Source organism: Mirounga leonina, unplaced genomic scaffold (assembly GCF_011800145.1).
Source record: "Mirounga leonina isolate KUSES-001 unplaced genomic scaffold, KU_Mleo_1.0 Mir_174, whole genome shotgun sequence".
Taxonomy (NCBI): Eukaryota; Metazoa; Chordata; class Mammalia; order Carnivora; family Phocidae; genus Mirounga; species Mirounga leonina.
This window is the reverse complement of record NW_023270451.1, coordinates 61,640,153-61,665,741: the sequence shown is the minus strand read 5'-3', so window position 1 is coordinate 61,665,741 and position 25,589 is coordinate 61,640,153. Positions and strand designations below refer to the sequence as shown.

General features: G+C 36.9%; 1 protein-coding gene across 5 annotated transcripts in view; it reads right to left on the bottom strand.

The window, feature by feature from the left end:
- Positions 1–25,589, bottom strand: part of CPED1 (cadherin like and PC-esterase domain containing 1) — a 269,600-nt gene that overhangs the window by 140,360 nt on the left and 103,651 nt on the right. For all 5 annotated transcript variants that reach the window (XR_004682084.1, XM_035020998.1, XM_035020996.1 and 2 more), the window contains 2 exons: positions 1,831–1,973; positions 969–1,041 (listed from right to left, as the gene is read on the bottom strand). Coding sequence is in view for 4 of the 5 variants with exons in the window: in XM_035020998.1 (XP_034876889.1) it covers positions 969–1,041; positions 1,831–1,973 (216 nt within the window). In the remaining variant the exon portion in view is untranslated. The remainder of the gene's footprint in view (positions 1–968; positions 1,042–1,830; positions 1,974–25,589) is intronic.

The window sequence follows — 25,589 nt, the reverse complement described above, 5'->3', positions numbered from 1 at the left end:
GACCATTTTCTTATACCATACACAAAAATAAATTCAAAATGGGTGAAAGACCTAAATGTGAGACAGGAATCCATCAAAATCCTAGAGAACACAGGCAGCAACATCTTTGACCTTGGCTGCAGCAATAATATTTCAAAGAGCATAATACAAACTGAGATGTGTGCAAGATAATGAATAAATGATTAAAGATGTAGATTTATGAAGTTTCATAATTTTATGGATAAATCTTTGAGCTATTCAACTAAATGTCTGAGCCATATATAATTGTAATCATTTACCTGTACAACAGTTTGAAAAGCAGTCAATGCAATATGAAGTTGAATTCTGGTTGCACATAATTATATTTTGTTCCTTTCCCTTCTTCCTACTCCATATCTCAAAATAAAGCTTTCTGTAGATTTATTCAATCAACTGCTTTTTAATCTTGCCACTAAGGGATATTTTAGATGAAAGATAAAGTTCACTTGATTCGAAAGGAAGTAAAAGAATCAGAGTATACAAAAGCACTCTTCAATTTACACAAATTTATACTAGAAAAAAACCATATATTTAAAAAATTCCTATGGCTTTTTAAGGCCAATTTAAAACTAAATATCTGTATGTAAAGTATGAGTTACATTTTTATAAACCCAAGTGAATAAGCTGGGTAATCTTCTATTTTCTATTATCTACATGTTTTCCACTTTATTTCATAAACAGTGGTGATTAATCCATAGGAAAATCCATGCCTGTTCTCTAGTGATTCATAGTGGGGATTGGAACCCAAATCATAGATTCTCCACGTATTAGGTAATTTTCTGAACTACAGTAAAATATAAGCCTGTAGTGAATTTAATACAAGTTGCTATTTATTGACTGGTTCCTATGAATGCAGACAACCCACCCATACACATATATACGCCGCCCCCCCACCCCCCCGATCATTCAGTGTAAGGTGGAAGCTCACAAGAAGCCTTCAGGATATTCACCTGGAGCACTACGGGGTACCCAAAACTGTAGTAGCCAATATCAAAAGTGAAAAGTTGAAAACATAATCTGCATCTGAAATAAAAACACAAGGTAATATAAAAATATATTCTATTTGCTACATTTACTCTATCTTCTGATACATTATTAACAGTTACTAGAGTTAATTTCAAGGTCTGTACTAAGTGAAAAGAGCAGTGACTTGGAAATTACATGCAATTTATTTTTAAACTGGAATATGTTTTGTTCTTCATAAAAAATACAAATATATCTAGAATATTCATAACACATTAAACAATGAAGTTACTTCATGGAAACCTAAATACGGAGAAGGAAACTCTCCTACTCCTTACTGCTAGGCATTCTTATTCACATATGGAACATGATAAAGCTTACTTTTGAGTTATCTCCTTTTTGTTGACATTCTAAATTTAACATTTCCCCAGAAAAAGGGCATGAAATTATATTCAAGTAAACTGAAGTATAGAGATAGTAGCTATTGAATATTGTTAATAAGGTCCATAAGTAAAATTATACCTAAGTCAATGCAAAGTTCATATGATAAAAATAGCTAAGCTTAAAAAAGAGATGCAATTAAAATTAATTTAAACAATGTGTGCTTTATTTCTTGTCACTATTATTTGGATGCCAACAAGTCTGTAACATGCACTGAAGTTTTAGGATCTATAAATATGAAAAGACGTTACAAGTTCATATTTATATACTGACATAACATTTTCCAAGTACCACCTACTTGTGATAATTAAGATATATTTTCACACTTGTGATAATTAAAAATATTTTCACTAGTAATTTTTAGAAGGTTTTTTTTTCTTTTTTTTTAATATTAGCATTGGTTTTTACCTATTGAAGGCCTTTGGTCCCAGAGTAGATGGTTCGCTGAATAATTCAGCTGCTAGCAAGAGTTTGCTAATTGCTTCTTTCATATTATCAAAAGCCTGAAGAGGTGAACTGGCTGTCAGGAATGTCTCAAAAAATGTTTGCAGCTGTGAACAAAGTAAAGGATTCAATATTGAAACAATAATCTGTTTGTCTATCATTTCCAAGGTGACCAGTTTGAAAGATTCTGTTGGGTTATGTGTCTTTGCCACATTCAAAAAAACTCCTTAAATAGGAAAGTTTGATAATCTCTATATAATCTCTATATATAGTTCGTGTATATACACACACATATATATCTTATATATAATATACTGAAAGAATATATAATGTACTAAAATATATAATAAATTACATATTATACATAATATGTAATGTGTATATATTATATACATTTAAAAATATATTATAAGCCTTTCAATTGAATATGGGATGCCACTACAGCTTGTAATTTAAATTACTTTAAGAGTTTTTTACTCCTCCTCCCCCTGCCTTTTTTTTTTTCATTTCATGGCATCTAATCATGGAAAGTGAAGTGGAGCTATTTACAAGAGCTTGTGATCAGAACGTCCAGGTTTAATTTGTGACTCTACTAGGTGAACTCAGACTGGTAACCCACTTTGAGTTTTTGTGTCCTTCTCTTTAAAATGGGTGAATACCACCAATAAGAGGTCTGTAAACCCAAATCAGAAGAAAATGTATTTGAAAGCCACTGTAAGGTATGAAATTCAGATCTAAACTTTTTAGTATTAGCACTTTTCTGAATATATCAGAACAAAAATAAATGGATGAACGTTGCTTCTTCACAGCATTTTGCTGTGGGAGATCTAGCCAACTAATGAAGAATCTGAGAGAATCTCAGTGTCCTCTTAACATTTTAGTTTAATGTGTCCTGTGGATAGAAAAGATGGGGCACTATTACAAAAGGGGAATAAAGCTCAGGTTTATATTTTCTTAGAAACACAATTATTGATACCATAAACAGCTGTTTTTATTTGCTTGAATATTAAAATAATCACAACAAGACTACTGCTTGAGGATGCTTAACATCAAAGTCCAAGTTAAAGTTTTTAAAAAGCATAAAATAAATCTCATATTAAGTCATAGACTTTCTTGGATAAACATAATCTTTCAAGGATGAAGAACAAAAAATATTTTTTGAAAAAACATGCAGCAGGTATTCTATTAATGTTTTTGGAAGGACAGGCTAGATCCATCTGAATTGCATAAGACTACAAAGTGAAAAACTTTTGTTGCTATGATAATTAAGGACAGATATTGGCACAAGTGACCTAAGGGAAATGGTAAGTGTATCTTTAAAATACCAAGCAAAATTCCCCAAGAGAAACAAATACTGACTTCATAAAATTTACCAGCTGAAAAACAGAAACCTAATGAGATGTACATTTTAAGACTATGAACACATCATTAGCATTTGGCAATTGGGATGTTTTTCCATTTCACTAAGGAAAATAAGTGTAATAATTGTATGATCAAAAGAAAACAAATTAATGCTAACACTAAAAATGTTAACACCCTTGAGTCAAAACAGAGTAATATTGTTTTTCCAAATAAAAATAACTCGTATTTCACTCTGTTCACCATATTATGCAGAAGGGTCATTGATAATATTATTCCCTTTTCTGTTTTAATGTTTCCTGAATATCACAAAGATCAAGGTTAATAATTTAAGAAAGTTGGAAATGTTTGTGTAGCATATGAGATGCAGAAGATTGATGATCAGATGGTATCTTCTGTGGCAAGAAATAATTAGCAAATTAATGTCTCAGGGTAATAATTGATTCTCCCACTGCGAAACCGATTATTTCTAAATTTCTGACTGTGACAGTGAGCGTTGAATATGGGCTGCTGGTACATGGATTCAGTTCCATTCAATTCGATTGTTTTAGTGAAAACTTTACGACGTGGAAAGTACCGTGCTGAGTGTTGAGGGACATGCATACAGCACAGCGGTAACACTATAGACATTAGACGCAACAAATCCTTGGTTTAACTTTGGCTCTACGCTGTTACTATTAAATTGTGAGAACTTCTGGGATTAACAACAATATCTATCTTGCAGAGGTATGGCTAGGATTAAATGAGAGAATGTATGTGAGGTACACCACCACCCCGCACATGTCAATATTCAGCACATGTTCGCTCCTTTTATTAATTAAAACAAGAAAGTCCATGGTCATTTAAGGAAATTTCAATGAACAGACATGGTTGTTGAACCCAGATTCTCATAATGCAGTGCATTGGTGGAAAATCAAAACTGCCTCTGGGAATTCAAACACTTGTGACACCAACCAAAAAAGAACGTTTTACAAATAACTGACAAACCTTTCAAGAGAAATAAAGAGGTATGGCAGTTGAAGGGCCCCCTCCAGTGGTCAGACTCCCAAGAGAAGCGAAAGAACAGAACTGAAAGATCCAATAACTGTCTATCCTCCCATTTCCTTAACACCTCAGTCAGCCACGAGAAAGACTAACATCAACTACCCACCATGAAAGCAGGGGACCAGAACTGCCTTTACAAACAGAGGTAGGAGAGGAGAGAGAAGTAGCACTCCAAAAGCATGACTCAAAATTGAGCAACTTGTTTTATTTTGGGGTTAGTTTTGTCCCCAGGTTTTGTCTCTGTATGCATTCCCTTCTATCTCATTGCATAAATTTATTTATGGAAGCCCTTCAGTTCTTTTTTTTTTTTTTCAAATTTATTCATTTGAGACAGAGAGATACAGAGAGAAAGAGAGAGAGAGAGAGAGTAGGAGCAGTGGGGAGAGGCAGAGGGAGAGGGAGAAGCAGACTCCCCGCCGAGCGGGGAGCCCGATGCGGGGCTCGATCCCAGGACCTGGAGATCATGACCTGAGCCAAAGGCAGACGCTTAACGACTGAGCCACCCAGGCGTCCCGGAAGCCCTTCAGTTCAAAGGAAATTCTAGATGAGTGACCTATTTCATCTATTTAGTATAGTGGCAAGCAGGCTACATATACCAGAAATGAAAATAGAATCATGCAAGTGCTTAAGAGTTATTTTTTTTAAAAGATCATCTTTCAATGAGTGACCCAGAGAGGGCACAATACTTCCTACATCAATCCACTTAGGCTAAGTGGAAGACTTCTTTGTGTGTCTGGTCCTGTTGTAATTTGTTACACTTAACTGTATTTCCTTGGTCACTTTACTTGAATTCTGTGCATCTTGGTGCGTTCAAATGTAAAAAGAGAATTGAACTCAGTGGTCTCATTAGACAATGTCAAATCTGAAATTATTTGATATTAATACCACTCACAGCCATCAGAATCTGAAAAACATCTTACCCAGGGGCTTTCTTAACTCAAGAACAAATCCTCAAAGGAGCACTTTCCCCTTCATTGCTAGTTTGAAACAATGAAGCCATAAACTCAAATATCAAGGAGACTTCTTCCCTCTCTAGACCAAGACTTTTTTAGATTTTAAAGATTTTATTTATTTATTTGACACAGAGAGAGACAGCGAGAGAGGGAACACAAGCAGGGCGTGGGCAGAGAGAGGAGCAGACTCTCCACTGAGCAGGGGGAGCCCGATGTGGGACTCGATCCCAGGGCCCTGGGATCATGACCTGAGCCGAAGGCAGAAGCTTAATGACTGAGCCACCCAAGCGCCCCTAGACCAAGACTTTTAATGGATGTTTTTCAATTACATGAATGTGAGAACATAAGCTCCTGAGGAAATCAGTGCCTTGGCAGCAAAGTAAAAATAAATAAAAGAGCATCTTAAAGTGTTTAACATGACATGAAACCATTTTATAAACTATACGTTCCCTCCTTAGTGTCAAAATGAAATACAAATTTAGTGCAAAGTAAATTATATAGGAAATGACCTTGTAAGATCATGGTTGTAAAACCAGGCAGTTGATGGGGCACCTGGGTGGCTCAGTTGGTTGAGCGACTGCCTTTGCCTCAGGTCATAATCCTGGAGTCCCAGGATCCAGGCCCGCATCGGGCTCCCTGCTCAGCAGGTATCTGCTTCTCCCTCTGACCCTCCCTCCCCCATGCTCTCTCTCTCTCTCAAATAAATACAGATCTTATAAAAAACAATAAAAGATTTAAAAAAAGAGAAAATACTAGTTAGTTAAAAAAAAAAAAACAGGCAGTTGAAACACCATCATTTGTTCATATTGTGTAAGATTCAAGCAATAACCTGGTAAGGCATTTATGATTTTTACACCTATCCAATCAAGTGTTTTATTTAAATATACACAGATGGATCGAAATTATCAATTAAAAATGGATGGACACAAGGAACTGAAAATCAACTTGAAAATATTTGTAGGAAAACTTCCATCACATCTTTGATATCTTAAAATACTTCTCAGGAGCCCTTCTATTCACCTCCTCCCCCAACCCATCTCTTATAGCCCTTCTCATGCCAATTCTGGGCTTCACCTGATTAATTCCCTTTATCTTCCCATGAGACCTTGGGCAGATTGCTCTCAGTTGCATTCTCACATGTCATTCTGTGTCAAACTTGCCGACTTTCTTGTCTCTTCTTACCACTAGACTGTGAGATCTTTCAGGGCAGAAACTGTACCATTTTATCTTTGGGTGGCTAGTACCTACCACAGACTAGGGACTAAGCTAAGTATAACATTACAGAAACCACAGAGACTTTGATAAGAGAAATAATTTACTGGAGCCTCTGGATAAAATAATTTTTCTCCTTAGAACATGTTTATCTCTTGTTTCCATCTCATGAGAGAGGGAGGATATGCAATTTTTTGGTGACTTGTAATAAAACCTTTGAAAAATAGAAGCTTACAGCTGTTCAAAAGGACTTTTGAGATAAGAAAATTTAATCTAAGAGTTAAGACAAAGGATGACAGAATAACCAATATTAGAGTTTGTTGTTGTTGTTTTTTTAAGTCATGTTCTTGACTAACTGGGAAACTTCAGAATACTGCCGTTTTAGTATCTTGAACTTTGAGTAGTGTTTAATAGCATTGTGCCTTACTGAAGTTTCCTAGAATTTCTCTCAAATTATTGTGTGAGAGAGAAATTTTTATCTTCTCAGTATAAAGAAGAATATGAGTACTTAAAATCATTTTACACCAAAAAAATATGAAAAGATGCTTGATATCATTCATCATTAGGGAAATGCAAATCAAAACCACAAAGAGATATTACCTCACATCCATTAGGAGGGCTACTACCAAAAAACATAAAATATTAAGTGTGGGGAAGAATGTGAAGAAATCAGAACCTTGGGCACTGTTGGTGGGAATGTTAAATGGTGCAGCTACTATGCAGTATGAAGGTTCCTCAAAAAATAAAAAATTGCAGTACCATATGATCCAGTGATTCAACTTCTGGGCACGTGGTCAAAACAAGTGAAAGGAGAGTCTCCAAGAGAGATTTGCACACCCATTTTCAGAGCAGCATTATTCACAATAGCCAAAAAGTAGAAGCAACTCAAGCATCCATCAATGGATGAGTGGATAAACAAAATGTATAATGGAATATCATTCAGCCTTAAAAAGGAAGGATGTTTCAACACATACTATAGCTTGAAGAACCTGGAAGATACTATGCTAAGTGAAATAACCCAGTCACAAAAGACACAGTATGATCCCACTTACATGAGGTATCTAGAGCAGTCAAATCCATAGAAACAGAAAATAGAATGGCAGTTGCCAGTGGCTGGGAGGAGGGGTAAATGCAGGGCTGTTTAATGGGTATAACCAGTTTTGCAAAAGGTTCTGGAGATTGGTTGCCTAGCCATGTGAATATACTTAATACTACTGACTGTACACTTAAAAACGGTTAAGATGGTAAATTTTATGTTATGTATATATTACCACAATTACAAAATTTTAAAGTAATTTTGTAGTTTTTACAGCCTCACTCCCTCCAACAACCATGTTTTTTAAACAGTTGCTAATTTTGTACCACCAAAGTCCAAAAGAGCACTTATTTAATGGTTGAAAAATTTGCAAAAGAAACAAAACAAAAAATAAGCCCTCCCTTGCTCCATTTCTCAGCTCCTGCAAATAGTGGAAATAATCTTCATCTCTACTCCACATCCTTCTACTCACTGCTTTATCTACAAACACTCTTTGATCCTTGATCTTTCTGTTCATTTGTTCAGGATGGGAAATAATCATATAGCAAGTTTGAATGTTGACAGGAATGATCCAGAAGAGAGGACAAATTAATGATGGAACACAAAGTTAGTCTAGAGGATGATCGTTATAGGTTATAACCAATGCTTAAAAGGAAATACCGCAGAAAAGCTCAAACTCAGTTTTATCCAAGGGTAGAATTAAGGGCACTCATTTAAATATAGGAAATCCAAGATTGTATGTTCTTTGTCCAAATTAATAGGTGAATAAGTATGTAATCAAATCTACCTATTTGTAATATGCTTGAAATTTAAATCTATTATTTTTTGACTGATACTATTATCTTTCTGCCTTTTATAACTCACCTAGGATCTCTCTGTCTGACTCTAACCTAACCAGTCTCCCTCCCAGGTTCTTGTAAAGCTCTCAAAATGTATCCAAAGGAATACAAGTACCTCAGCATTTTATCCCAATGTAATATATTTTATATATAAATGGATTTTTTTGATCACCCTATAATTCTCAATAAGAAAAATGTGTTTATAAATTTAAGTTTTTAAAATTACACTTACCATACGGCTCTAAATTTAAAAATATTTTTTTCTTTCCCAAAGAGTTATGATTACAGTTATTGCTCATACACAATTGGTCAGAACAATAGAAATAAGTCTTATTAATTAATCTCTGAAATAAAAAGGTAAAATTGTATTAGAAATGCACCTCTTAGATGGATGTAATTTCTTTTTATTCAAGTAAAACATGTATCTGTTGAGAGAATATTACGTATGGCTAGAATGAGAAGGGTTCAGCATCAGTATTAATATTATTTTTAATGTAATATATATATGGAATATATGGATGGAAGAGTATATATATATATATGTGTGTGTGTGTGTGTGTGTGTGTGTATGTAGGGTGGGGACAGAGAGGGAGAGAGAGAGAGATGGAAGTTACAGCAACATGACCTAATTCCTTGAACTCTCTCCAAAGCATATGGGGGAAAAAAAACCCCACATAGTGATTTATCATGAAATATTTAATTTTGTTAGAAACTGAAAACAATCTGAGTTGTGCAGGATGTGTTACATAGTGTTATGTAGTGTTTGTTACATAATCTATTAGCATCCTTCACTGTCTCTAACTAACACTGTATTTGAATTTGTCTGGTTTTGTTTTGAGGGAGTTTTTTTGTTTTTTGTTTTGTTTTGCAGAATTTTTTCACCATGAACCAATAATCACAATATTAGGGATAGGTGAGACTTAGGTCTCCTTCTTCTTTTTTTTTTTTTTTTTTTTGAGTAGCGGAAGAGTGTCTGAAAGAGACAGAAAAGAAGATTCTCTTGAAACTATCCAAGTGCCTGCAAACCTCTGGAAAGACTTTATGGGTCCCCAGAGACACAGGACACCCTGCTTAAGAATCACAGGTTTGGAACTCTCCTTTGTGTTTTAAAGAGACACGATTTAGGGGAAAAATCAGATATTTAACAACACAATAAAAAGAGGAAAAAGGATTTGAGAAAGGGAGAAAAAAAAAGACTAAATTACAAACCCAAGTACTGATGTAATTTTTCATTTAGTGCACATATGGTATTTGGATATAATTCTATGTTGCATTTAATAATAATCACTAACCTTAGCCACGTTGACACCATGTGCCAGACGCTGGGCATTTCTCATGCACTTTTTTGTTTATATTCATAGCAATGCTGTGAGGTTGACACTCATTATCCCCATTTTATAGATGAAGAAACTGAGGGGCGAGAATACAAGTAATTTGTCTAACGTTACATAGCCAAGAGGTAATCTATAGGGGTGTTAAAGCCAGTCTGCTTGGTTGCAAAGCCCCAGCATTAAATCTGTCACTGTGGCTTTGATCATATTAGATTTAGAAATGTGGATGGACCCTGAAATGCAGACGAATGAATCATATGTGTTTTTACTTTCACAGAAAATATGTTTGAAACTGTCACAATTCTCAAGTACGTGACCTTACACCCACACATCTAAAATATCAGTTCAATAACTTGAGCATTTATGTAGCCTAATCACCTTTTGGAAAAACTAAGAATATTTCTTTGTAACTTAAATCAAATTGCCTGGATCAAGAAAAAATTTGTGTCAAGTCAAATGATTTAAGAACATAAATATTCTCATTATTTGTTTTAGCTCATTGAAAATTGGCTTGCTTTAGGGTATACCACAGAGAAACCGAATTAATTAGCTGAACGTAAATTAGGATAGTTTTTACTCATTCCCTGGAATTAGATCAAAACTCCAATATTTAAATAAGTTTCATGCTTCCCATGACATGAATAATTTTATTCATTTATACTTCCTAACAACCCTAAGGTTTACAGCACACATTAAACTTGGAAACTCAGATAGAAGATTCAATGTGATTTAATCAGTTTCATAGTTGGAAATTTTAAATTCTCCCACACATATATCAGAGAATTGATCAGAAGCAAGGTGCAGAAATACAAAAGGCTGCGAATAGCATAAAATTTAATTATTTGCTTTGAATGGTAGAACCCTGATTGCATTATATTCAACCTTCTCAGAAAACTGGCAGGTTATTTTTATTGCCCCGTCTGGAATCTCTCAGTGGGCTATAAAGAAGCAGAGAGATTTAAGAGTAAAGAGCAAAAGCTAAAGTTGTAAAAATTTTATCATTGGACTTTGTATGTATATGTCTACTCATTTTCTTTATATGAATGCCAATGTTCAAGCAGGTCACAACTATTTCCATTAAAGTTAAAACACAGGCCTCTTTTAAACCTCCAGTAAAATAAGGTCTGACAGTTGTTTGGAAAACTTCTCTTTTATTAATGGTCTTGAGTAGAAAATGACATTGAAGTCTGGTAATATTTCCAACAGGAAATATTTGTAATGGGCCGTACAAAAATTCACAAACAAGGATGCATTTGGCAGAAAGATACCCATCTCATCTATCTCTAAATACTCTCGAATGAGTAAGAAAGTAAAAAGGAAAAATAGTTTTCATTTATGTTCTGGATATTTTATGCAGGGTATTTATTTTAGTTCTTATTAAGTTTTATGGTCAATCACAAAAGAAAAGGAAATGTATTCATTATAAAAATAATGAGCTCTAGTTGTACAATAAAGGAAATGATAGAGCAATCTGCCCTAGCTTATGAGGGCTGCAGTGTTAAAGTCTGTTGAATCTATAGATGTATTACAGCCCTCTACTGTTTTCTTACACATCTCTTATATCAGGTGCCTTATTCTGCTTTCTTACCGGGTTCCAACAAAACTCATTCTTTTACATGGCATATTTTAAATGAGCATTTATATTATACACAATTTAAAAGTTTATGATTTGGTACTGTCATTAAATATACCAAAATCTTCTCATTGCAGTCCCAACTACTGACTTCTGATTTCTCTGCCCCCAAGCTTTCTCTTTCGTTGCTACCAGAGGCATCTTTATGCAAATCATAAAGGACAGAAGTCCCAATGTTAACAGAAGGAGGTGATCTCATTAATAGTAGAAGCCCTTTTATCCTGTTTGCTACAAAGGGACAGTTATTTTTATATAAGTATTCAAAAAGCGATGCATGAAATTTTTTAACATTTTGTTTTAATTTAAAAAACATAAATGTCATTCCTTTGTCAATTTCGTAACATACAGTCAAGGTATTTTATTTGCATGCAGGTGAACTAATTGGAATTTCTAGTCGTCTACCTTATGGAAACCTAACCCATAATGCATTGGCTGTAAATGAAACTAAGCAAGAACATAAAGACACTAGCAAAAAAATCTCAGGGCAGAATCCTAGGTTCTACAGTTTCCCCGGACCTCACAAAAGTTGTTACCCCACATCAAATTCACCTGCAATGTTTCCAAGAAATTTTCGCAGACTGATTCTTTATATTCAACTTTGCTTTTATAGAAGTCAGTCTATTTCTTTTTGCACTTACAGTTCATCAGTGCATGACGCAGTAAGCATACAAATGCTTGCCTCAGGCGTTGAGTTCTTGGGTTCAGCAGTCAGTGTGCTTTATGGAGGGCATACAGAGCATTGTTTAATACTGCAAGTAGTTAAGTGGTAATTAAGAGGGATTTTATTCACTGGAGATCTGAGTCCTAATCCCAATCATCTTTGTTAGTTCTGTCTTCTCTACTAAATCATCAATCTTCATTTCCTCATCCATAGAATGGATAGAAACATATTACCCTAACCCTCAGGATTCTTAAAAGCATCAAATGAGATCATATATGAGAATAGAGTCAGAAATATAAAATGACACTGGGGTCATTTTATAGTGCATGAGATTCAAGCTCTTCAGGATATGACTCTAACAAACCTTTTCTGGTTTCCCCTAATCTACAAATCCTATGCCTTTTTCCCTTTCTTTTTTCTTTATCCCTTCCACTACAGGCTACCCTAGGATTTCTCCCACCTGGAAATACATACATGTTCTAGCCAAATAAATAAGACAGCTCATACTTCTGAGACTATAACCTATGTTCCCTTGCTTCATGATGTCTTTCTCAAGTAAATGCAAATATCCCCTCCCCATTTCTAAAGAAACACTAGTCATTTTCCTAAGTTCAGCTAAAATCCCACCTATTTTGTGAAACCTACCTCACTTTCCTCCAGCTGAATAATTTTCTCCTACTCTTGACCATCCCAGCAACTCAGCTGTTTATTGCAATCTGCCCTGTATTACAGTTATGTGTAAGGGTCTTTCTCCCTCCCTCTGCCCCACTGGAGGGTTCCTGGAAAGCAAGAACCAATGTTTCTTTTTTGAGTCCCTCTATACACTGCCCAACACACAGGTATCTTTGAAACAATTGTGGAATACAAGTGAGCTGAATTGATTATGAACCATTATTGAGTAGTTAACACAGCTTCTCCTTTGAGTTGTTTTTGACTCCATGATCAAACACAAAAATCTCACATATAGAGTAGGATACAGATTAAACACATTGATTTCCCCACCAATTTTTTATGGGGAGATTATATTGTTTCTTCACCTTACTTGATGAAGAACACACAACTATTAGAAGCTTCATTCTCATCTAGAAGTAGAGATGCCATCAGATAAAATACTCTTCCCTTCCTTTCTTTCACTGTCTCCTGTCTCTAATTTAAAAACTTCCCTGTTCTCTATTCTAAATAAATTCCATCCTGTGAAATCTGCTGACAATCTGCTCTAATGTGAAAATCTTCTTTACGTTGGTGTGGCAATTTGAAAAAACTGACCACAAATTCTCCCCACCCCTATAGGCACGCCCCTGCCCCACTTTGCCTTGTGACTTACACTTCCTCCCACCCAAGTGTGGAATTTCCTTCCTCACCTCTTGAATCTTGGTTTAACCCTGTAAAGTTCTTTGGTCAATGGAACATTGGCAAATGTGGTGCAAACTGTTTTAATTTCCTAAGGCTACTGCAGTAAGTTACTTCAAACCTGGTGCTTTAAAACAATAGAAATTTATTATCTCACAGTTCTGGAGGCCAAAAGTCTAAAATCAAGGTGTTGGCAGGGCCACATTCCTTTATCAGGATCTAGAGGACAATCTGTTCTTTGCCTCTTCCAGCTTCTGGTGGCTGTAGGCTTTCTTTGGCTTGAGGGTATATAACTATAATCTCTGTTCCATCTTCACGTGACTTACTCCTCTTCTGTCTGTGTCAAATCTCCTTTTACCTCTTTCTTATAAGGACATGTGTTACTGGATTTAGGGCCCACTTAGATAATCCAGGATGATGTCATTTTGAGATCCTTAACTTAATTATATCTGCCAAGACCCTTTTCCTAAATAAGGTCACATTTATAGGTTCATAGGTCAGGACATAGACATATCTTTTTGGGAGCAACCATTCAGCCCACTACACAAACAAAAGCCTCAAGAGAACTTGGCCTTTAGGGCTTGCTCACTATCACCATATGAAAGAACAGTAGGTAGCTGGCTGGATGATGAGAAACACATGACCAAGTCATCCCTGTGACCCAAGCTAACACCAGGCCAACAGCCAGGCATGTAAGTGAAGCAAGCTGGACCATCCAGCCTCAGCTGAGCCACAGAAATCAGCAGAGCCTGCCCAGCCAACCCACAGAATCAGGAGAACCATAAATAAATATTTGTTGTTTAAAGTCACTAAGCTTGAGGGTGATCTAAGAACTTCATGTTCCTTTATTCTCAGTGCTGAGTGCAGTGTCATGCCTGCTGCTTCTGGTTTGGCTTCTCCATTTCAAACCCCTCCAACTTCACTCTGATTTCCATTCCCAGCACTGAATAAATCCAACCCTTTCTAGGGTGGGCAGATTCCTAAGCATTCTCTTCTCCCCTTCTTGTCTGAATATAGCATAGCTGACAACCCTATGATCCTCAAGGGAACCGACTTATGATTTGAGGTCCCATCTATTTGAAAACAATCCTTAAACCTATGGTGTCTGAGCAACAGGCACTTCTGCCCAGGCTGTTTTTACAGCAATGGGAATCTGGACACATGGGACCTGTCTTGTCACAGTAGGAAGTACAAGCAAAAGTGATAGGAAACCTCTGTTAGAAATAGCAGGAGAGAGAGAAGGGAATGGGGAGAAGAAAAGCAGGGAGAGGAAGTGAATGGGTAAAGAAACACCAAATTCCCGAGGTGAGAATTTTTCTGTGTAGGGCCCCTCAGGCAGGGTACGGAGCAGAGGAGGCCTAAGAACCAGACAAATGGGTGCAAACCTGCATAGGGGTCAGCTGCTGTGGGATCAGGCTCCCAGCTCCCTCTCCACTTCCTCCTTTACATTTCTCCATTCTACTCCCTTCCAACTGACCCATCAGAACCATTCAGATAATGGCTGAAGAGTCATCTTTGAGTCGTCTCTGTCCTCTCTTTCAAATCCTCACCAAAGCTTGTTTCTCCCTCCAAAAAGGAGAAACGTCTCTCCTTCTGTAGATACCATCTCACCAACTAGTCCAAGGTACCAACCTCCTTACCTGGACACCCGAATAGCTCTGCCTGAACTCCCAATCCACTTCAATATGTTCTCCACACAGCAGCAGAGTGGGCTTGAAAGGGTAAGTTAAATTATGGCATCCCCCTGCTCACTATCTTTCAGTGGCATCCCTTTGCCCCTAGAAAAGAATTCAAATTCCTTACTTTGCCTATATACCTTACTTTGTCTGCATTTTTGTCTGCAAATTTTCAAATTCCTTACTTCGCCTGCATGATTTGGCTCTTGCCTTTCTCTCCTACCTCCTCTCCTACCACTCTCCTTTTGTTCAACAGAATACACTTTCAGTTCCCATGATGTTCTCTGCATGTGCAAGGACCGTTCTCCCTTAAGATGCTGGAATTCTCCACTTGCTGGGAATGTTTCATCACTAGCTCTTCAAATGCCACTTTGCCCAAATGTCACCTAATCTGGGAGATCTTTCTACCTCCCATAAGGCGGGCAACCCAGTTACTTTCTACACATCACCCTTATTCATTTCATTATTAGTTATATCAAAAATCTGTAATTATTGGGTGGTAAAATTATCAGTGTAAAAATCTGTAATTAACCTGGGTGGTGCAATTGGTTAAGCAACCGACTCTTGGTTTAGGCTCAGGTCGTGATCTCAGGGTCGTGGGACCGAGCCCTGCATCAGGCTCCACGCTCAGCATGGAGTCTGCTTCAGACTCTCTCCTTCTCCCTCTTCCTCTCCCTGCTCAGCTCTCTCTAATAAATAAATCTTTAAAAAAATCTGCAATTACCTGTATTTGTTTGTATGGGTATAACTAGTTCTTTATCTGTATTTCATCTCCCATTTCATATAAGAATAAACTCCACAGAGGCAGGGACTTTGTCTTATTACTGTATCGCTGGAACCTAACACAATGTATAGCATATGGGAAGTCCCTATATCTGTAGAAGGAATGAAAAACCTTACTTGGAAATCCATTGGAAACTATTCCTATTTTATAGATAAGGAAGTGGTTTGGAGAGATCGAAAGACTTGCCTGAGGTCGGACCGTTGGTACAAGAACATTCCTAGTGAACATCCATCCCCAGGCCCCTAGAGGTCATCATGCCTTGGGGTTTTCATTTTAATCTTGTAGATCCAGCACTATAGATCCAGTGCTAGTGATTTACTTCTCTTTCCTTTAGAGTAAAAGTGCAACCAGATATTTGCTTATCACCCAGACTGAAAAGATGTCATCATTGTTCTATTCATATTTTAAAATCACATTTCTTTTCACTTTAACAGTAACTCACTGAAAGCATGAAAATGTAATATAGTTCCTTAGCATACTGTTTTTCTTCTGTGACTTCTCAGTTTAGAGTAATGATTTCACTCTTTGTGACTTGAATACACACTCTTTATGTAGATGGTTTGGGTAATCAAGCACATGGGAAAATTCTCATACCTTTCAAATACATCAGGAATAAAATTTCTGGTAGAAATCACTTTGGTATAGTACTTTTTTTGAGAGAGAGAGAGAGAGGGGCAGGAGGGGCGGAGAGAGAGAATCTCAAGCAGGCTCCGCACCCAGCATGGAGCCCAACACATGGTTCGACTTCACAACCCTGAGATCATGACCTGAGCCGAGATCAAGAGTTGGCTGCTTGACCGACTGAGCCACCCAGGTGTCCCAGTACAGAACATTTTTAAACGGGTAGTGGAAGCTGTGTACTTGGAACTATTGGATTCTGGAAGAGTAGAGACCAGGTATGGCAAAGCTGGTTTAGAGAGGGTCACACAGCATCTGGATATAGAAACATACAGGGACCCCTGGGATTTCCTCTCCTGTTTGCAGTCCCTTGCTCCCAATTTTAAAGACCTGCTTCATAGAGCTTCTAAGAACTGCTTTCATAAGTCTGGCAGGGGGATGAGAAGACAAAGAGGATAGAGTGCTGGGTCTGAGGATGCTCCATCAGTAAAGAGGGAAGTCAGAGAATGAGTGCATCAGGCCGATGCTCCATAGAGACAGCACAGACAAAGGCGAGGAAATCTATCTGTATCTTGCAGTAGATCGAGAACGCAGCAGGATGTATGTGTGCCGAATCCTGTGAAAGAATCCATCGTCATCTGCCTTAGCAGCACTCAGAAAAATGAAAGACACATTTTCAGTTCCATATCAAAATGTATCACAAGGGTCAAAGTGCCGCTGTCTAAGCACTTTTGCCTTTTTTCCTTCCAGCGTTGGACCGCTCAGGCTGTTAGTGCAGTATCAAAAAAGATCACTTGGGGGCAATGCAGTATTCTCGGTTTGCTTTATCTCACGGCCGTGTGAGTTTCCTCAGTGACAAAAGACTGCTGTTTCCTTCAAATTTGAAACCATATTTTAATATACGGGAGGGAAAAGGCTGTATTTTATTTTATTTTATTTATTTATTTATTTATTTATTTATTTTTAAGATTTTATTTATTTATTTGAGAGAGAGAATGAGAGAGAGAGCATGAGAGGGAGGAGGGTCAGAGGGAGAAGCAGACTCCCTGCCGAGCAGGGAGCCCGATGTGGGACTCGATCCCGGGACTCGATCCCGGGACTCCAGGATCATGACCTGAGCCGAAGGCAGTCGCTTAACCGACTGAGCCACCCAGGCGCCCTGTATTTCATTTTAAACTTACGATGCATAAATCACGTAAGACAAATGCAAGTCAGATTTTCTCCAGAAGGGAGCAAAACTTTGTCTCCTTTTAGCACACAAATCAGTTTTACCTAGTTGGCACATTTGGGGATATTTTATATTTAGAATTTGTCACAGCCTTTGAGATAGAGCTCGACTATAAGAATAAAGGAAATTTTTAATAGAAATGTTTAAAATGGTGGACATGTAATAAGCTTCAAAATGTACTGGTGGTAAATTATTTTTTTTTTCTATAACCAAAGTAAAATTGTAAATATCATCTGTCTTCTCCACTGAGTAAATATTTTATAATAAACTTAAGCACTAAAGTCATTAAGTTTTTGAGACATTTGTTGCTGTTGTCTTCATTGCTATTACTTTGCATTCACATACCTTTTTATAAAGGGGTTATTTTTATTACTAATTATTTTTTCAGCAATTTGATGAGTGGAGTCTCTTCCAAGCCATTTCTCTTCTCCTGTCTTCTAAGTACTAGGTATTGTGTCAGGCACTAAATGTTTGTTTCCTTTTTAAATAAAAAAATAAACGTAATCTTTTCTTTCAAGGATTTTAAGCACATTTGGGCCAATAAATTTTTCTTCTTTGTTTTTGTTCTCTTGATTCTTTGCTGACTTTATCTGATTTTTTTTCTCCCAACGTATTTTCCCATCCTCAGAAGATATTTATCATTACACAGTGATGAAAAACTCAGGCGAGACTTGTTGTCAAAATCTAAGAATCAAGATTTATAAAATTAAATTTAGTAACTTGCTAGGTGCCTGAACAGAAGTGGAAAAATTCAGGAAGATAGCAGAGAGTTTTGCCTTAATTCATGGGTCTATTACCCAAAGCTCCATCTTAACATTCTATATTGGATAGAGGGTAGCAAAGGAAGGGATTACGGCTGCTCTGTAATCTATGCATCTATGGATGATTAAAGCATTTGAAACATTGCTTATATTAGTACTTTTTCCATGCTCATTTGCTTGCTCTAAACACCCTGTATCTTATCTTTGTCTTTATTTTATCCTTATCTTTTAACTTATGATCAGCGAGGTAAAAAAATAATCATCATCACAGCAATGCTCCCATGCTGGATGAGCCTGCATTAACTAATTTATTAGTTTCCATGACGTCCATATGCCATGGATTCCTAGGCTCCAGTTTGGAGAAGTAGCACTTGATCTTTGCCAAGTCCTCATCTGGACCCCTTTCTCATCCTCGAATGGGCATCCACTAGATGGCGCCAGAGAGAAGCAGGTTTTGAACAAGACCGGTGAAGGAGAGAAGTAAATGAGAGGGAAATAAATACACATCCTAACATCCAAATGCCACTGAGAAATTCCCTTTCCATCTTTCAAACATTCTGAAGGAATTCATTTACCTCCTCTGATTTCACACTGGAATCCCTGAATATTAGCTAACCTCCATTTTTCTGGATATATAATTAATACTTGCCCATCCATTTTCTACTGTTAAGGGAAATAATAATTAGCAAATTTATTTATTAGGGTTAAGTTTTACATTATGTTGTCATTGTAACACATTTTATATATGTGTAATATATATATAATGCATACATACTAGCTAATTTTATTTGCATATATTAATCAGCTCACTACATTATTTCAGAAAAGACACGCCTGAATTAACAAAGATGTTATGGGGTAAATTCCTCATATTTATCTTTTGTTGCAGAACCTACTCTTAAATCTAATTTGTCAACAGGAAAGTTTTTTTGCATGTTTTAATGAGATACCTTTAACAGAAATGATAATGATAGACAACCTATCATTGATAAACTTCGTTTGAGTGCCTGTCATGTGCCCGGCATTTTCCGAGCCTGTAGGGAGACAGACATATTGCTTGCTGTTCTGAAGCTTATGGTCACATGTTTAAATTATCATTTTTGATCAAATAAACATGACTATGATTAATGAATAATTCTCTCCCTATTTAGGATAATAATCCAGGTGCAGTATTAAGAATTAATGAATGTATATAGTTACCTGACAAATCTTTCATGGAACAAAGCTGGGAATGAACAAATGAAATGAATGAGTGAATGAAAATTTTGGAAATCAGAGACAAAGTTGCCATCAGCAGTATCAATACAGAATAATAAAATTATTGTAAAATTATTTAAAAATCATGTGCAGTTGCAAAACAATCATTCTTTTTCTAGAGCAAATATATTTCTGAAATAACATTTCACACCAATGTGGGCTGATTAGATACGTTTCACTTTTCAATTATTATTTAGTTTTTATTGTGTCAGCTTTGGCCACATGCTTATTTAACTTTATGCTTGTTAACTATAATTTTTATTTATATAATATCAAACTTTAAAATGAACACCCTGAAGCAATTTTAAATTTAATCCAAGTAAGAATAGATTAAGTAATACATCAACTCATTTTACAAACTCCTGAGAGCAGACTTTTATTCACATTCCTTCCACGAGATGACATAAATCTCCAGGGCCTGCAGAAGGGCCAGATGCTCAGTGAAAAAGTCTTTTACAAGGTCAGGTCCATAGTCTGCAGTTTTAGACGTAAAATGGAGATCAGAAGAAGAGCACTTCCTAAGGTTGCCAAACCATACTGTGACTTTAACCTGCATCCAGAGGCATTATTCATTTTTACCCTGGGACTATATGAGCAATCTCACCCGATGTTATGAAAGACCCTGCATAAATACCGATGACGAATGAGGCTAACTTCATCCCTGCAACTGTGGTATGTCTCCAAAACCGAGTAAGAGATATATGCATTCTTTAAAAAGGGTCTTTGTAAATCACAACATCCCTTGCTTTGCCAATGTTCGTGCTCTCCCCCATGCACATCTGCTGATCTCCCGGGAGTGAGAGGGAACCACAGGCCCTGGAGATGGAAGGATGACCCCCAGAAGGCCACCGCCATGGTGGTAGACAGCTGGTGATTTAGAGCCTCAGCCTGGGCAGGAGATTGCTTTAACTTGGGTTTCCATGAGAGATGATTCTTACAGATACTGACTTAAGAAAAACCTTCAGTGCCCCATGTTCTCCCTTTTCTATCAGAGCAGCCCTGTCCAGAGATTCAAACAATGACATCTGTCTACTGCATTTGCCAGAAGGCCACTGGAGGTCCATTACTAAATATATGAGCTAAGTTAGAATGGTTAGGGATTAGATAGATTTGGGCCATTTCTTCACACAGTTAAACATTTTTAAATGATGTTAGTAAATAGACTTAGCACAGGGGTCATTTCATAAGGTATTAAAGTCTCAAATCACTAGGCTATATGCCTGAAACTAACAAGATACTGTATGCCAATTATACTTCATTAAAAAGAGCATATCATCTCCAAATAAAGACAGTTTTACTTCTTCAAAAAAATGTCCTAAATGATCCTTGATGGAATTCAATCCAAGACACATTTATCATGAACTGATTACATTCAAGGAATCATCATATAACTTCTGAATACCAAATATCAACAAATGAACATCTTTAAATGTGGGATGGTGGCCGGTCAAACAATGAATTCATTTAAGTTATGTCTCAACTAGACAAAATAAGACTTTTGACAGGTCTTCCTGCTGGAAGTCACAAATCACTCCAGCAATAAATTTTCATCAAAGCAGTCTGCTATGATCACAGGTATAAAGAATCTCCAGACGTCATAAAGAAGTTACAGATATGAGAGTTTCCTCTCTGCTGGATAACTAGAATGGATAAAGGGATAAATTGTGACTTTTTACTGTAAGAGCCAAATTTAAATTTATGGCATCTATTGCAGTTAATCTATATGACCTGTGTATAAAGACAGCCATGGATGCATTTGACCGAAAGTTACAGTTATGGTGGTTGTGCAAGAGTTCCACTCTTGAATTCATAGATAAAACTGGAGTGTTTTATAATTGAATTGAAAGCTTTTTAAGGGAAGAAGTTTTTGAATAAAATATCACTTAAAATTGGATTTATTATACTCACCAAGAAAATGACATTGCCTTAGCAGCAAAAATGGTTGTTTAAAATTGAATCAAAGGATATAGTAAGCATGTGTTACATGTGCTATTAATTTTCTTTCCCTTCTTCCATCTTCCCCCCACTTTTAAATTTGAACATCCTTTGGAAACACCTAAACCTAAATCTGAAATGATTTTTATTGTATAGAAGGAGAGTTTAGAAAAATTTAGTTTACAAAGCATCTACTTGCCATTATTTTTCAAATTTGCATTTCTTGGTATTTTTCAACTCTCTCCAAAGCTTTAGTAGAGAAAGTATCTCAGCAGCAAACCTAATTGGAAATAAATGAGCTCATAGTTATATTTGTTATTACTTTCATACCTCCTTTAGCTGCCAGAATATTCTATAAATGGCCACTGTAACCAGTTTAGTGGGTTTGCCTCACTGCACAGTGCATAAATCACTACTGATTTAACTAAGTCATTCAGCCTTTGAACTGAGAACTCCTTACACACACACACACACACACGCACACAACTATGTTTTGTGGAATTTAAAAACAGTGTTTAATAAAACTTTGATGTCACATTGTTAGTCTTTAAAGTGGATCTTGGTCCTGTCCTCCACATTAGCACTGAGAACAATTTCTATGTATTTTTCACATCTAAAAATATCAGGAGGAAGCAGTATTTTGGAAGATGGTCAAGTGATTTAACAGATAAGTATAATCCATTTGTTTTAGCTGAAGCAATAAGTACTTCACTTGAAGGGTAAATAGATACTCCCTTGTTTTCAGAAATCTCTCTGTAGCATCAAATATAACTTTGACCTCGTAAGAAATAATTGCTCTCTGGCACATTAACCCAGGAAGCTGTACTACCTCCCTTTGAGAGCAGATAACGGTATTGTCCAGAATAATCAGGCAAGATTTTGAAAAGACAAATCCCAAGGAGAGGATAAAAATGAAAAGAACTGCATACTTTCCTGTGTTACACCTGCAGTTTGCCTCTGTCCTGCAGACGCGACAAGGATATGAATAAGAAACAAAATAGTGAATAAAGCATGAAAACCTAAAGAAAAGCAAATCACAAAGAGCTTTCTTGTCTCATGCTTGATTTTCAGGAAATACAGTAGTCTCCTATTATCCACGGGGGAGATATGACCAAGACCACCAGGGGATGCCTGAAACCACGGAGAGTGCCCGACCTTAGACGTACTATGTTTTTTTCTTATACATATGCACCTAAGATAAAGTTTATTTTATAAATTGGACACAGTAAGAGATGAACAACAATGACGACAAAACAGAACAATTGTAACAGTGGGCTGTAATAAAAGTTATGTGAATGTGGTCTCTGCCCCTCTCAATATATCTTATTGTGCTGTACGCACCCTTCTTCTTGTGATGATGTGAGATAAAACACTTATGTGAGGGAGGAAGTGAAGCGAATGATGTAGGCACTGTGATGTAGCATTAGGTTACTATTGACCTTCTGCTGGTTCATCAGAAGAAGGATCATCTGCTTCTGGAAGTCTTTGGGGGTGGGGGCGGGGAATGGACTCAAACTGCAGAAAGCCAATGTGCGGATAAAAACTATCATAAAAAAGTGTTTCATTTCTACCGGTCATTTTTACTGGGCTTAGGGGAAGTGATGCTTCAAAAAAAAACAAAAAAACAAAAAAGGGGGGATAAAGCTTGAAAAGAACAAATAATAAAAACTTGGGTGAAGGGGATTGTGAAAGCTGTTTTGAACTGGTCTGGCCAGTGGTGGCAAGGGACAGGACCCCTGGAGTGTGGGGAGGGTGGGTCCAGAGGCTTCTCTGAGAGGACAAAATGGAGGAAAGTGTTCTTGTTTTCCTCCTGCCTCTCCCCTGTGACCCCTAAGGACAATCACTGCTTCCTCCATTCCTGTTCAGGATGTAATAAAGTCCACCCCAGGAATCAGCTTGCTTAATCGGGGGGGTGGGGGTGGGTGGGAAATAATGTCCTGCTCAGGTGAAGACTTGATGAGGAGAGGTGTGAGATTATATCACATCTGACATTCACTCCTTCCCCCTATTCCCTCTCAAACCTCAAGTTTGATGGATCATAATGGAGAGAAGCGCCTCCTCCCAAGGCTTTACTTCCTAAGAGTTTAGGGAGTGAAATTCTGACCAGAGAAACCACCTGCTAGAGGGGCAGCAGAGGGAAATGATTGAAAATGGTTTTCTGATGCTCGGAACTCATTCTCTACCATCTCCTTGGATACACCTGCAGGACTGGCCTTCCACAAATAGCATACCAGCTGGAATAAATATTATCTGCAGGAGAACTTAAGCTCATAGAACAAAACGGGGGACACATGAAAAGTACAGCTACCTCCAGTAGGAGGCAAACAAAGTAAAAGACTTATATGATGCTACTTAAACTAATGGACTAGGGGCACCATGGTACAATGGATAGCACACTGACCTCTAAAACTAATGCACTAGGAAATTTTATTTATTTATTTATTTATTTATTTATTTATTTATTTATTTATTTATTTATTTATTTATTTATTAAGAGAGAGAGAGAGAGAAAGCACAGGCAGAGGGAGAAGGAGGCTCCAATGCGGGACTCGATCCCAGGACCCTGGGATCATGACCTGAGCTGAAGGCAGACGCTTAACCGACTGAGCCATCCAGGCACCCCTCCACTAGGAATTTTTAAAAAGCATGATAATATACTCAAGGAAGGGGCACCTGGGTGGCTCAGTCAGTTAAGCATCTGTCTTCGGCTCGGGTCACAATCCCAAGGTCCTGGGATCGAGCCCCACATCAGGCTCCCTGCTTCTCCCTCTTCCTCTGCACCCCATGCTCTCTCTTCCTCTCTCTCTCTGAAATAAATAAATAAAATCTTTAAAAAATATATACTCAAGGAAATAATGGAAGACAGTAGCAAAATGAACTGTGAAAAGAGAAATCATTAAAAAGAACCAAGAGGAAATAAAAGAAGAATTTAATAAATGTAAGTAAAAATGTGCATACTTCCTAAGGGGTATCAGCACATGAAATGAAGGGGTCAAAATCTGGACAACAGAATAAAGAAAGAAAAAAACAGTTAGCAAAAATGTCTCAAAAGTAATGAAAACAGATGTCCCAGAATTAAAAGGTAAAAGACTTCAGGCCAAAATTGGAAATACTCAATAAGAAGAGAAACGAGTCCAGGAGGATGTTGTAAACACTAGGAGAAGTAATTCCTAGCTTACACAAGTTGTTCCAGAAAACTGAAAACAAGTGAAAGTTATCCAGTTCTATTTTATCCAGTAATCTCAACTCTAAAAACCAGATAAGTACAAGAAATTACAACTATAGGTCCATATCATTTATGAACATAGACCTAAAAATCATAACTAAACAAATCCAACAGAGTATTGAAAAATATCCTGAAATAATCACATAGTTTTTATCTCAGTGATGCAAGGAAGTTCTATGAAAAGAAAATCTAGCAATGTCATATACCACAAAAATAAACTTGAGGAGGAAAAAAAAATCATATAATTTTATTAATGCAGAAAAAAGCATTTGTAAAGTTCAAAATCTTTTTATGGCAAAGACTTCTAGCTAACTAAAGATAAAAGGGAACTTATTTAACTTAGTAAAGTTTATAAATCCATCTCTCTCAGAGTTACACTCTAAAAGGTTTACAAATGAAATCATATGACGTCTGGGATTTGTTTCAAAATAAACTATTGTCTGGGAAGGGGAGTGGAGAGGGTACACAGGAAACAAAATTACCCATATATTGCAATAGTTGTAACACGATGATGGATACAGTGTGGCTAGTCATTATTCTCACTACTTTGGCAGGAATTGTAAAGATTAAAAACCAAAAACCCACAGCAAGCATTTTACTTAATAGAGAAATTTGAGTTGCATTCCTTTTAAGATGAAGAACAATTTGAGAATATTTAACTTTCATTTCTACCTTTAAAGATAGTACTGGAGGTTCTGACCAAAATTAGTGAAAGAAAGAGAGAGAGAGAGAGAGAGAGAGAGGGAGGGAGGGAGGGAGGGAGGAAGGAAGGAAGGAAGGAAGGAAGGAAGGAAGGAAGGAAGGAAGGAAGGAAGGAAGG